This window comes from Mixophyes fleayi, chromosome 1 (genome assembly GCF_038048845.1).
Source record: "Mixophyes fleayi isolate aMixFle1 chromosome 1, aMixFle1.hap1, whole genome shotgun sequence".
Classification (NCBI taxonomy): domain Eukaryota; kingdom Metazoa; phylum Chordata; class Amphibia; order Anura; family Limnodynastidae; genus Mixophyes; species Mixophyes fleayi.
The window spans coordinates 6,521,225-6,534,432 of NC_134402.1; the positions used below are offsets into that span (position 1 = coordinate 6,521,225).

At 44.6% G+C, this 13,208-nt stretch overlaps 1 protein-coding gene across 1 annotated transcript in view; it reads right to left on the reverse strand.

Moving 5' to 3' along the window:
• The window catches only part of LOC142110918 (vomeronasal type-2 receptor 26-like), a 98,938-nt gene that overhangs the window by 47,306 nt on the left and 38,424 nt on the right, over positions 1-13,208 (reverse strand). Inside the window, exon 4 of the mRNA XM_075193786.1 lies at positions 444-885. Within this exon, the coding sequence (XP_075049887.1) occupies positions 444-885 (442 nt within the window). The remainder of the gene's footprint in view (positions 1-443; positions 886-13,208) is intronic.

Below are 13,208 nucleotides of genomic sequence, written 5' to 3' on the forward strand. Positions count from 1 at the left end.
AATCCAAACTGCGTATGTCTAATAATAACAGGATTATTATATATCAGGAATATTTTATATAATTTATATTATTTTACACACCTTGTGTTGAAATTCAGAGATAGTTAAACCAACCTTCGCTCCATATATACTGAAAGACATATACATATCATGTAAAGCTTGTGCCATGCTGAGCACTGCAATATACACTTGGTAGGTGGCTGAATCTTCAGAATAATTAAACAGTTGCTTAAAATTCTCGCTCCCAGTGCAGTTATGAAGTTTTAAATTTGCAAAATGTGAAAAGAGATAATTCTTCAGAGAATTTACTGAAAAGCACCGAAAATAATAAATCCAGATATCTTCCAGTAATTTGTCCCTCGCATGGGTGGATGGATGAAAACTGTATAAACGTTCCTGTAATCCAGGGATATAGCGCAATGGAGGAGCAAATACCAAACTACGATCCACCAGTTCACTCATATCACGATGTATAAGTTCTCTTGCATTGGACCATGATGCTGGAAGGATAATTGTCTTGTTAAAGAGATAATATTTTGCTTTATTCAAAGCACTCATAAAGGTTACATGTACAGTTCCACAAATAACAACAATTTCAGTTGATGAATTTTGCAAAAAAGGATGAATGTTATAAATCAGTGAAGTAGTAACTTTAATTTTGAATTCAGTACAAATTCCATAATTATACAATTGTTTGCTCAGATGTAGCAGCTCCCGTTCTCCAGCATCGTCATCTGATGTGATGATTCCAACCCAGTTCCACCCAAAACTTCTCAATAACTTTGCAATGGCCGAATGTTGTATCTGATAGTTTTGAACAGTGCGAAAAAAATTTGGATAAAGAATCCTGTCACTTAGCAGCGGGTCTCTCGCTCCATAGCTGATCTAAGAACATCAATAATGTATTATAAAAAAAAACAACACAGTTGCTGAATTATTTTAATATATAACAACAACTCAAAATTGCAAATATTCTAGGCTTGGATTACGCAAATATTTGTTTACCATGTAGAATATATTAAAGACTTTGGGCTTTAAGTACACTTTGTTTTCTATACTGTTCTTCTACACCAAAGATATGTCTATATGCAGATTCAGTTGCATCTTACGCTTATGACTCCTTATGCTAAGTGAGGCATAATCAGTGAGGGAAGTGGTAGGCTAACATAGGGTGAGTACAGCAAGGGTGTGTTCTCATTACTGTAACTGAGGTAGACATGTATACAGAACCATATACGCCTCTCAGAATGATATATCTTATGGGTGCTAGAGAACTGGTGCTATTATATACTCTGAACATGATGACAACCAAACTGGACCACCGGAGTACCAAGGGAAAATCCAGCAAGGGCCCTGATTCCTGGTGTCCCTGCTCTGTACAATTGGGGACGGGTCAAAGTCCTGCAAGCTACAAAAACTGCTGAGAACCGAGACAAACGGCTCTCTGCACCTCTAAGTGTTGCCTCTGATACAGACATTGCAAAGCTGTACGTGTTGTAGAGCTGCCACCAGGAGTAGTTGTTCAAAGAAGACGTTGAGAAGCTGCTGCCATTTATCAGGTTAGTAACTATCGGCAGTACCAGGGACTCTTAGAGAACGTGGGGGGGGGGGGGGGGGTTACTTTCCACAATAATCTGGTGCTGACAGGAAGATTCTTCTATTGACATAAATTAAATCCATTTTATTGATCCAAAATACATTCACAATGAGTAAAGAAATGGATTTATTTATGTCAATGGAAGAATCTTCCTGTCAACACAGGAAATAGGTGGAGTTCCGAACAGTCTGGATCAATATATAAAATATAGATTAGAAAAGAAAGTGCGGTACCGGTTATGTGCACAGGAGCTCCCCGGTTCATCTCCCCCAGACCTCACACCCCGGCAGCAGCTTGTACCGCACCTGTGCACATAACCGGTACCGCACTCTGTAGAATACGTGAACTCAACACTCAAAGCTGTTTCTACCCGACCGAGTGGGGCCTAGCGGTGGAGTTTGCAGTGGTGATAGGACTTTGTAACCATCTCTTATCATTTGTGACGCGAGCATTTCATCTGCCCAAGGTACAGGTCCATTTGCTCATGTGTTTTTTACCCTCATTGTTTTAATAAAAGGGTATTACGCCAGATTTGTTCCTTTCTCTTTTTCTTTGGGTGAAAAATCCGAGTATGACATCAAGAGTGGAGAAGGAACACTTATTTCTGATTTGAAGGCGTTATTATCTTCATATCTGAGTAAATGAGTAAGCATACACCCATAAGGGAGGTGTCACGAACAGGGTTCTGCTGTAATAATCCACATACGGGATCCACTTGGAGTGATTATTTTAATTGTGATTTTATGTAACACGCAAATACAGATTGCACTATCATCCCTGTTTTTGTTGGGTATATCAATACCATATATTTCAGATTACGGAGGGACAAATTGTGTCTGCATCTACTTCTATATTCAGCAGTATATATGAAGGTCATCCCTTATTCACTGTTTAGAAGATTCTGTCAGCAACGTCCATCCTCTATCTCATGTGCGTAGAGACAGCGCCATATATATGTATATAATTGTGTGGTATAAAGGTTTAAATCTGAAGCATTAGTGGATCTTCACATATACATATTTTGGCTGCTGTTTGAGTGAAGCGCCACAGTGGCAGTTGCCTATCTTACAACTATTTGATTTACTATTCATTTGTCAGGATACTGTATACCAGTTCTCTAGTTAGAGTCCTCGGCATTAACAGCAGTGCTAAGTGTGTAAGAGTATCAGTGGAATTAGCTGCGGTTTCATTTACAAAATGTATGAATGTGTTCAGGAACTATGAATGAACATTATTATACTAGGCATTTATTCAGGGGCATGAGGGTACAATGTACGGCAGCATGGGGGTAAGGGTACAGTGTACAGGGGTCTGAGCCTGTCTGTGTTGGCAGAACCTAAATACAACGTTACAAGTGCTGATGATTGCACGCAGAGAGTGATACTTTCGGAAATAGTATAATACATACACAGGGTTAATGAACTAGCTCATATCTCGGCACAAAGTTCCATATAATTGTTGCTAATTAAAATAGACCTCATCTAGCATAAACAGCAATACATATAATGTAGTACATGGTGAAATCATTAAATTGTCTCAGACTGGTGTTATAAGGCAACTTCCTGCTTTAGTAATAAAACCAGTTGACATTTATGTTGGAAACACATTAAAAGGGATCACTGTAATATTGCGTTCAGTTCTGCAATGCAGAAGTGTCAGGATCTGCCTGCAAGCCCCTTGCAGTACATACTGCTTTGCCTGGCAGCTCCTGCCTCCTGGGCTATTAGACTTTATTAGTGTGTATTTGCAGCAGTACCTCTGATCTCCAGAGGTGCTGCTATTGTGCCTTTCATGTTTGCACTAGGGGTTAACCCATTCTCCTATTATCCCAAGCACCTGGGTGTGTTCTCATTTCCCTTATATATACCTGTCACTCCCAGCACACATGGCTGGTTATTGATGTTATACCCTGTGGTTACTTCCTCCTGCTGTGCTCCTGTGTTTATGCTGCATTGGGATCTCAACATACATTCTGCTGACCTGTTTTATTTGTGAACCTGCTACTTACCTGTTTATTTCCCTGTAATTGCTGCCTGGAATCTTTCCACACCTCCCGTTTACCTGCAACTGCTGTATATCTGATAATTTCTGCAAGCTCATTATTTCATCATCTGTTCAGACTCTTCAGCAATAAACATTGTGTGAGTTTTTCACCTTATTCATTGCTCCTTAGCTGTATTCCTACATTGATTCGTGACAATAAGGCATTAATCTGTATAGGCTTTGATGATTCCAACTTTAATAGTAATTACCATACAACTGGTCTATTTAGTGAAATGATCACTTTCAAGGTTTAGAATTAGTATATATTTAGTTTCAGGAATCCTCAATGTATAATCTGGTTTCTATCCTTATCATCATTATGCAGAAGGGATGGATTAAATAAACTAAACAATTGTGCCACTAATTAAATTGTGGCTGCTTCAGATTTCTGATCTTAACTTTGATATTCTGAGCACCCTAGGTCCATATACACTATAGGGATAAAAGTATTTGGCCACACTTGACAATTATTGAATTGAGGTGTTTTAATCAGACCCGTTGCCAGAGGTGTATAAAATCAAGTACCTAGCCATCTAGTCTCCATTTGCAAGCATTTGTGATACAAAATGGGTGGTTATGAAGAGCTCAGTGACTTCAAGCCTGGTACTGTGATAGGATGCCACCTTTGCAATAAGACGTTCATGAAATTTCATCCCTGTTGGATATTCCACGGTCAACCGTAAGTGATATTATTAGAAAGTTTAAGCGTTTAGGAACAACAGCAACTCAGTCACGAAGCAGAAGTCCACCTAAAATCATAGAGCGGGGTCAATGACTGTTAAAAAAACTACAAAATCTCTGGCGCTAAAATTGTTAGATGTTAAATAATTAATATAAGGTGTCAAATGCAGCAATTCAACGGAGGTAGTGTTAGGCCTCCTCTTTGTACATAGGCCTATGTAGAACTGTTACAATATAGCGATTTTAACTGTCATTAAATTACAACTATTCGTACATTAGGGTGTCATTTGCGCATTCTTCTCTTTTTTTTTTCTTCTTGTCAACGACTGCTAAGGCACATGGTGCGTAAAAGTCGCCAATGCTCTGCTGATTCCATAGCTGAAGAGTTCCTAACTTCTACTGGCATTAATGTAAGCACAAAAACTAAGTGCTAACTAAGCGGGAGCTTAATGGAATGTGTTTCCATGGTCGAGCAGCTGCATGCAAGCCACACATCACCAACACTGGACTGTGGAGCAGTGGAAACGTGTTCTGTGGAGTGATGAATCACGGCTCTCTGAGAGTCAGATGGGCGAGTCTGGATTTGATGGATGCCAGATGAACATTACATGCTTAACTGCATTATGTCAACTGTGAATTTTGGTGGAGGAGGGATAATCGTATCGGAATGTTTTTCAGGGTTAGGACTAGGCCCCTTATATCCAGTGAAGGGCAATCTTAATGCTTCAGCATACCAAGTCATTTTGGACAATGCTATGCTTCCAACTTTGTGGCAAAAGTTAGAGAAAGGCCCTTTTCTATTCCAACATGACTGTGCCCCAGTGCATAAAGCAAGGACTACAAAGACATTGTTTGATAAGTTTGGTGTGGAAGAACTTGACTGACCTGCACAGAGCCCTGACCTCAACCCTATCGAACACCTTTGGGATGATTTGAACAGAGATTGTGAGCCAGGCCTTCTCGTCCAACACCAGTGCTTGACCTCATAAATGCTCTACAGAATGAATGGGTAGAAATTCCCACAGAAACACTCCAACATTTTGTGGAAAGCCTTCCAAGTAGAAAGGAAGCTGAAATCGCTGCAAAAGGGGGGACTAACTCCTTATTAAAGTATATGTATTTGAATACAATGTCATTAGAGTGTCACTCACCGGACGGTTAGTGCCTCTGGTCTGGTACGTGGCTCTCTCTCATTCCTGCCGGCGCCTGTCCTAAGCCGCGACCGCCCGCCATCTTGACTGGATTGCACATGTGCAGGCCTCTTGAACTTAAAACCTTGCTTTTAATCCTATTGGTGAATCAATCACCACTCACTATTTAAGGCACCTGTGTCCTTAGTATCGTTGCCTGTTCTTGGTTCTCATTCCCTTGAGACTCCTAGGTGTTTCCTGTGTTCTGCTCGTGTTAACGGCTTTGCTGTGGACAAGTCCTCTCTACTCATCCGTGGTAAACTTGCCCGCTACAGACTTTCTTTACTCCGCTGCATGCCTACACCTGGACAAGCCTTATCTGCTCTTCTGTGGTAAACATACCGCTATAGACTGCTTGCCATTCCGCTGCATACTTGCACCTGGACAAGCCTGCTCTGCTCATCAGTGGTAACGTACCTGCCATAGACTATTTGCTATTCAGCTGCATGTCTACACCTGGACAAGCCTTATCTGCTCTTCTGTGGTAAATGTACCCACTATAGACTGCATGCCATTTCGCTACATACCTGCACCTGGACAAGCCTGCTCTGCTCATCAGTGGTAACGTACCCGCCACAGACTATTTGCTATTCAGCTGCTTGCCGGCATTTGGACAAGTCTCCCTTGCTCATCAGGAGTATACCTGCCGCTACAGACTACCCGCTATTCCACCTCAGTGGTACAACTTGCTATCGACCACTGACACTCCCGCTACCTACCTGCACCTGGACAACTCTTCCCATCACCGCAGTGGTACAACTTGCTATCCGCAGACCACTGACGCTTCCACTACCTACCTGCACCTGGATAACTCTTCTCATCTCAGCAGTGGTACAACTTGCTGTCCGCAGACCACTGACTCTCCCCGCTACTCACCTGCATTGGCTCGAGTCTTCACTGTTCCTCAGTTGTTATACCTATCTCCTGCTGCAAGTCGCTGACTCTCCTGCTGCATAGCTGCAAGTTTCTGACTCTCCTGCGGCATAGCTGCAAGTCGCCGACTCTCCTGCTGCATAGCTGCAAGTCACTGACTCTCCTGCTACATAGCTGCAAGTCGCTGACTCTCCTGCTGCACAGCTGCAAGTCGCTGACTCTCCATTGACATTCCTGATCCTAAGTTGTTGTACTGTTCCAACCATTCACCATACTGCCCAGAGGATCGCTGTGATAAACTCCGCCCCTCTGGTAAGCATAATTAGATCTGGTGAATCCTGGGTGGAAACTCCTAGTGCCCGTGACAGTAAGAACAGGCCATGACAGACCCAGGATCGGAACCAACAGCTAGGAAGATGCTGCAGCATCTGGTTACTCGGATTGAACAACAAGATGTTTGGCAGCAACAGCTGTTCCAATGTTTTCAGGCCCTAGCCGCCCGAGGAGACCCTGTGCAAAATGTATCAGCTACTGTTGACCCTCCAGTGTCTTCTTCTCCCCCAGTGCCATCCCAGGTGTCTACCACTTCTACGCTACACCTGCCTACTCCTGCTAAATATGATGGAGATCCGAAAACTTGTAGGGGTTTTCTCAACCAGTGCTCCATCCATTTTGAACTTCAATCTCACAATTTCCCTACACATCGCTCTAAAGTTGCCTATCTAATTTCTTTGTTTTCCGGACAGGCTCTGGCATGGGCCTCCCCTCTGTGGGAAAGAAATAACCCTCTATTAGAAGATAGTGCCATATTTATTTCAACTTTCCGAAGAATTTTTGACGAACCGGGTCGTGTTATTTCTGCTGCCTCCAGTATTCTCTGACTCCGTACACTTGCCTCTGAACTCCAATGGAACAGTGAGGCGCTGATAGCTGCCTTCTGGCAGGGTCTTGCTGACAAAATAAAAGACGCTCTAACCTCACAAGAGTTACCCTCTTCCTTGGATGATTTAATTTCTCTGTGCCACAGAGTAGACATGAGATTTCGAGAAAAAGAGATTCTGAAAGAGAAAGTTCATCTAAAGTCTCCGTTCACCCGACATCTCGAGTTCGTCGCCTGCCACCTCCTGTGGAACCCATGGAGATAGGACGCTCTAGACTAACTTCTAAGGAAAGAGAGCGTTGAGTGAAAAATAGACTCTATATCTATTGCGCTGACCCTACTCATATGCTGAACTCTTGTCCTAGAAAGTCGGAAAACGCGAGTCCCTAACCTGTTTCGGAGAGGTAAGGTTAGGGTCCCTGGAATCCTCTCCATGGGCCTGATTCATCAAGGTACGCAAACTCATGTTTCATACTTTGAGTAACGCAAACCCTTATATTTGCGTTGGAGTTTGAGATTGAGTTGACTTTGAGTGCCGTATCTGCTCTGTTTGCGCTGCGTATGTGGTGTTTTATGTAGCTCAAGTCCCGTTTAGCAGATGCGTATGAGTTTGCGTACCTTGATGAATCAGGCCCCATGTCTCATGGACTCTAAGATTTGTTCTTTCGCTGTTACCGTTTCCACTTCTACCAAGTCATTTACATCTCAAGCACTTCTGGACTCTGGTGCTGCCGGTAGTTTTATTTCAAGTTCCCCAGTGTATCAGTGGTCCTCACCAGTGATTCCTTTAAAAACAACGATTGTTGTCACCGCTATAGATGGCTCAAGAGTTATCAATGGAGTTATTACTCAACGTACTATTCCTTTGACCCTTTAAATTGGAGCTTTACATCAAGAACAAATTTCTTTTTTGGTCCTTCCCGTGGCTACCAGTCCTATTGTACTTGACTTTCCGTGGCTTCAACTTCATTCTCCTCAGATTGACTGGAACACTCCGCAAGTTAATTCCTGGGGTCCGAATTGTCATCACAAATGTCTGACTCGAGTCATTCCAGTAAAAATAAATAAATCTTCTATAGCACCTTGTCCGCCAGGCCTTCCTCCACAGTATGCCTCCTTTGCGGATGTATTCGATAAAGCCCAGTCAGAACGCCTTCCACCCCATCGGGTTTGGGATTGTCCGATAGACTTACAACCTGGCAAGAACCCTCCTAGGGGTCGTGTGTATCCTCTGTCGTTACCAGAAACTCAGGCGATGTCTGACTATATCAAAGAAAATCTCCATCGTGGGTTTATTCGGCCGTCCACCTCTCCCGCTGGAGCGGGGTTCTTCTTTGCTAAAAAGAAGGATGGGTCATTACGACCTTGTATAGATTATCGAGGCCTTAACGCCATTACCATCAAAAATCGCTACCCTATTCCGTTAATTACCGAACTGTTTGACCGCATCGAGGGAGCTCGCATATTCACTAAACTAGATCTTCGTGGCGCCTACAACTTAATTCGGATCAAGGCCGTAGACGAATGGAAGACAGCTTTTAACACCAGGGATGGACACTATGAATATCTAGTCATGCCTTTTGGGTTGTGTAACGCCCCAGCTGTCTTCCAGGAATTCGTGAATGAAATCTTCCGGGATCTGTTGTATGTTTGTGTCGTCATCTATCTGGACGACATATTGATTTTCTCGCAAGATCTGTCCTCCCATCAACAGCATGTGGCAGAGGTCCTATCTAGACTCCAAAAAAATTTACTATTCTGCAAGTTAGAAAAATGTTCCTTTGAATTATCCCAGATTCCATTCTTGGGATATATTGTTTCTGGAGTTGGTCTAGAGATGGATCCGGAGAAAGTCAATGCAGTGCTGCTTTGGCCCCAGCCAACTACTCTCAGGGCGATTCAACGCTTCTTAGGATTCGCGAACTATTACCGACGCTTCATTCAAGGTTTCTCCTCCATTGTCTCTCCAATCGTGGCTCTGACCCGTAAGGGCGCCAATACCAAGCAATGGTCGGCTGAGGCACTTCAAGCATTTCAATTCTTTAAGAAGGCGCTCTCCACCGCTCCTGTTCTTCGACAACCTGACGTGACTCTTCCCTTCTTCCTCCAAGTAGATGCTTCTAATATTGGACTAGGGGCTATTCTATCCCAAAGATCAGAACAAAGGAAATTCCATCCATGTGCGTTCTACTCCCGAGCTCTTCTACGTGCCGAGAAGAACTATACTATCGGGGATAAAGAGCTATTGGCCATAAAAGTGGCTTTAGAGGAGTGGAGATATTTATTCGAGGGGGCTCGTCATCCCTTAACTATTTTTACTGACCACAAAAATCTTCTCTATCTACAGTCAGCTTAATGTATGAACCCCCGACAAGCAAGATGGTCACTTTTTTTCTCTCGCTTTGATTTAATCATAACCTTCAAACCGGCTTCAAAAAACTAAAAAGCTGATGCATTGTCTCGGGCGGTTGCTGCTTCCACTGACGTTGAGGATTGTTTTGACCGTTCTATATTGGATCCCAAATCTGTGAGTTTGGCCACTTCTTCCACCAATGTTCTACCCTTGTGTCACCATCTCTGCGTAAAAAGATTTTGTTGTGGTATAACTCCTCTCGTTTCACTGGACATTCTGGAGAACGAAAACCACTAGAGATTCTCTCTCGGAGTTATTGGTGGCCCTCGATTAGGAAAGATGTCCAAGAATTTGTGGCTGCTTGTGACATTTGTTCCCAATTTAAAACCTCCCGTAGAACACCGGCGGGACTACTCCAACCACTACCTATTCCTTCCAAACCATGGACCCATATAAGTATGGATTTTGTCAACGATCTTCCCCCCAGCAAGAAATGTAATACCATCTGGGTAGTGGTAGGTAGATTCTCGAAGATGGCCCATTTCATTCCTTTGACAGGATTACCCTCTTCATCTACATTGGCTGACCATTTCATCAAGGAAATTTTTCGGATTCATGGATGTCCATCTGAGATCGTTTCGGACAGAGGAGTGCAGTTCGTCTCCAGATTATGGCGAGCCCTTTGCAAAACCTTGGGCATTCGACTGTCATTATCATCATCATACCATCCTCAGTCGAATGGGCAGACCGAGAGACTCAAACAGGATTTAGAGACTTAGATAAGAATGTTTTCCTCAGCCAACCAGGACAATTGGGTAGACTTGCTTCCATGGGCTGAATTCGCCCACAATAATATGTATCACGAGTCATCTTCGAAAACACCTTTCTTTGTGGTATACGCAGGCCCGGCGCTCCCATTAGGCAAGGTTAGGCACTTGCGTAGGGCGCCGGGCTCTGGAGGGCGCCTGGAGGCGCCACAGAATGAACACTACTTTAAAACTGTTCGGCGACCACTGACCATACCTGTCACGGCCGCCGCACAGCATGCAGATACATCCACAGGGAGGGGGGAAGAGGCTATTGCTCACCACAGCCGCCTCTCTGCTCCGTCTCCTCCCCTCCACTCACTGACTGTCGGGCTGTGAAATCATCCTCACAGCCCGACAGTGTCAGTGAGTGGAGGAGAGGAGACTGAGCAGAGAGGCGGCGCTGGTGATTCAAGGTAAGGAAAGACGGGGTGAGGGGGGAGGAGGGAGCAGGGCGCCGATTTTTGCGTGGGGGGGCGCCGATTTTGACAAAATGCCTAGGGTGCCATAGACCCTAGCACCGGCACTGGGTATACGGTCACCATCCATCTCTCCCAGAGTTTCCTGCTGTGGAGAATTTATGCCAGGGATTTAAAACTATCTGGTCTCAGGTTAAAACCTCCCTGAAGAAGGCATCCTGCAGATATAAATTTTTTGCTGACAAAAAGAGGCGAGTAATTCCACCACTCAAAATTGGAGACCGCGTATGGCTTTCTACCAGGAATATTCGCCTGAAGGTTCCTTCCATGAAGTTTGCCCCACGTTATATCGGTCCATATAGAATCACTCAAGTGATTAATCCCGTGTGTTTCAAGTTGTTATTACCAAAGAACCTTTGGATCTCCAATGCCTTCCACGTTTCATTACTCAAGCCTCTCATCATCAACCAATTCTCGATCCCTCCTTCAGTACCTCGTCCAGTTCAAGCTCATCAAGAGGAGGAGTTCGAGATCACCCATATACAGGATGCCAAAATCTCTCACGGAGTCCTTCGCTTCATGGTGCATTGGAAGGGTTTTGGCCCTGAGGAGCACTCTTGGATCCGCGCAGAAAATCTCAATGCTCCAGCTCTCCTAAAAAAAATTTATTCCAAATATCCGGGCAAGCCCGGTTCCAAGTGTTCTGTGCCCACCTTTAAAAGGGGGGGTACTGTCACTCACCGGACGTTGAGTGCCTCTGGTCTGGTACGTGGCTCTCTCTCATTCCTGCCGGTGCCTGTCCTAAGCCGCGGCCGTCCGCCATCTTGACTGGATTGCGCATGTGCAGGCCTCTTGAACTTAAAACCTTGCTTTTAATCCTATTGGTGAATCAATCACCACTCATTTTTAAGGCACCTGTGTCCTTAGTATCAATGCCTGTTCTTGGTTCTCATTCCCTTGAGACTCCTAGGTGTTTCCTGTGTTCTGCTCGTGTGATCGGCTTTGCTGTGGACAAGTCCTCTCTGCTCATCCGTGGTAAACTTGCCCGCTTTAGACTATCTCTACTCCGCTGCATGCCTACACCTGGACAAGCCTTATCTGCTCTTCTGTGGTAAACGTACCCGCTATAGACTGCTTGCCATTCCGCTACATACCTGCACCTGGACAAGCCTTCTCTGCTCATCAGTGGTAACGTACCCGCCATAGACTATTTGCTATTCAGCTGCATGTCTACACCTGAACAAGCCTTATCTGCTCTTCTGTGGTAAACGTACCCGCTATAGACTGCTTGCCATTCCGCTACATACATGCACCTGGACAAGACTGCTCTGCTCATCAGTGGTAACGTACCCGCCACAGACTATTTGCTATTCAGCTGCTTGCCGGCATTTGGACAAGTCTCCCTTGCTCATCAGGAGTATACCTGCCGCTACAGACTACCCGCTATTCCACCGCAGTGGTACAACTTGCTATCCGCAGACCACTGAGGCTCCCGCTACCTACCTGCACCTGGACAACTCTTCCCATCACCGCAGTGGTACAACTTGCTATCCGCAGACCACTGACGCTCCCGCTACCTACCTGCACCTGGACAACTCTTCCCATCACCGCAGTGGTACAACTTGCTATCCGCAGACCATTGACGCTTCCACTACCTACCTGCACTTGGATAACTCTTCTCATTTCAGCAGTGGTACAACTTGCGGTCTGCAGACCACTGACTCTCCCCGCTACTCACCTGCACTGACACGAGCCTTCACTGTTCCTCAGTTGCTATCTCCTGCTGCAAGTCGCTGACTCTCCTGCTGCATAGCTGCAAGTCGCTGACTCTCCTGCTGCATAGCTGCAAGTCGCTTACACTCCTGCGGCATAGCTGAAAGTCACCGACTCTCCTGCTGCATAGCTGCAAGTCGCTGACTCTCCTGCTGCATAGCTGCAAGTCACTGACTCTCCTGCTACATAGCTGCAAGTTGCTGACTCTCCTGCTGCATAGCTGCAAGTCGCTGACTCTCCATTGACATTCCTGATCCTAAGTTGTTGTACTGCTCCAACCATTCACCATACTGCCCAGAGGATCGCTGTGATAAACTCTGCCCCTCTGGTAAGCATAATCACATCTGGTGAATCCTGGGTAGAAACTCCTAGTGCCCGTGACATAGAGTCCCTGTTGGTGTAATGCTCAAGCGTCTGATTACTTTTGTCCTATAGTGTATATTATTAAATACATTTTGAACGCGATCCATTTAAATCCTTATTGCAAAGATAAGAATTAAAATATCATGAGTATTGATGAAAAATGTTCATTAGGAACAGCAGTCACGAAAAACTGCTGTTTCTGCAAACTCATCTTTTTCACTGTCTCTTCT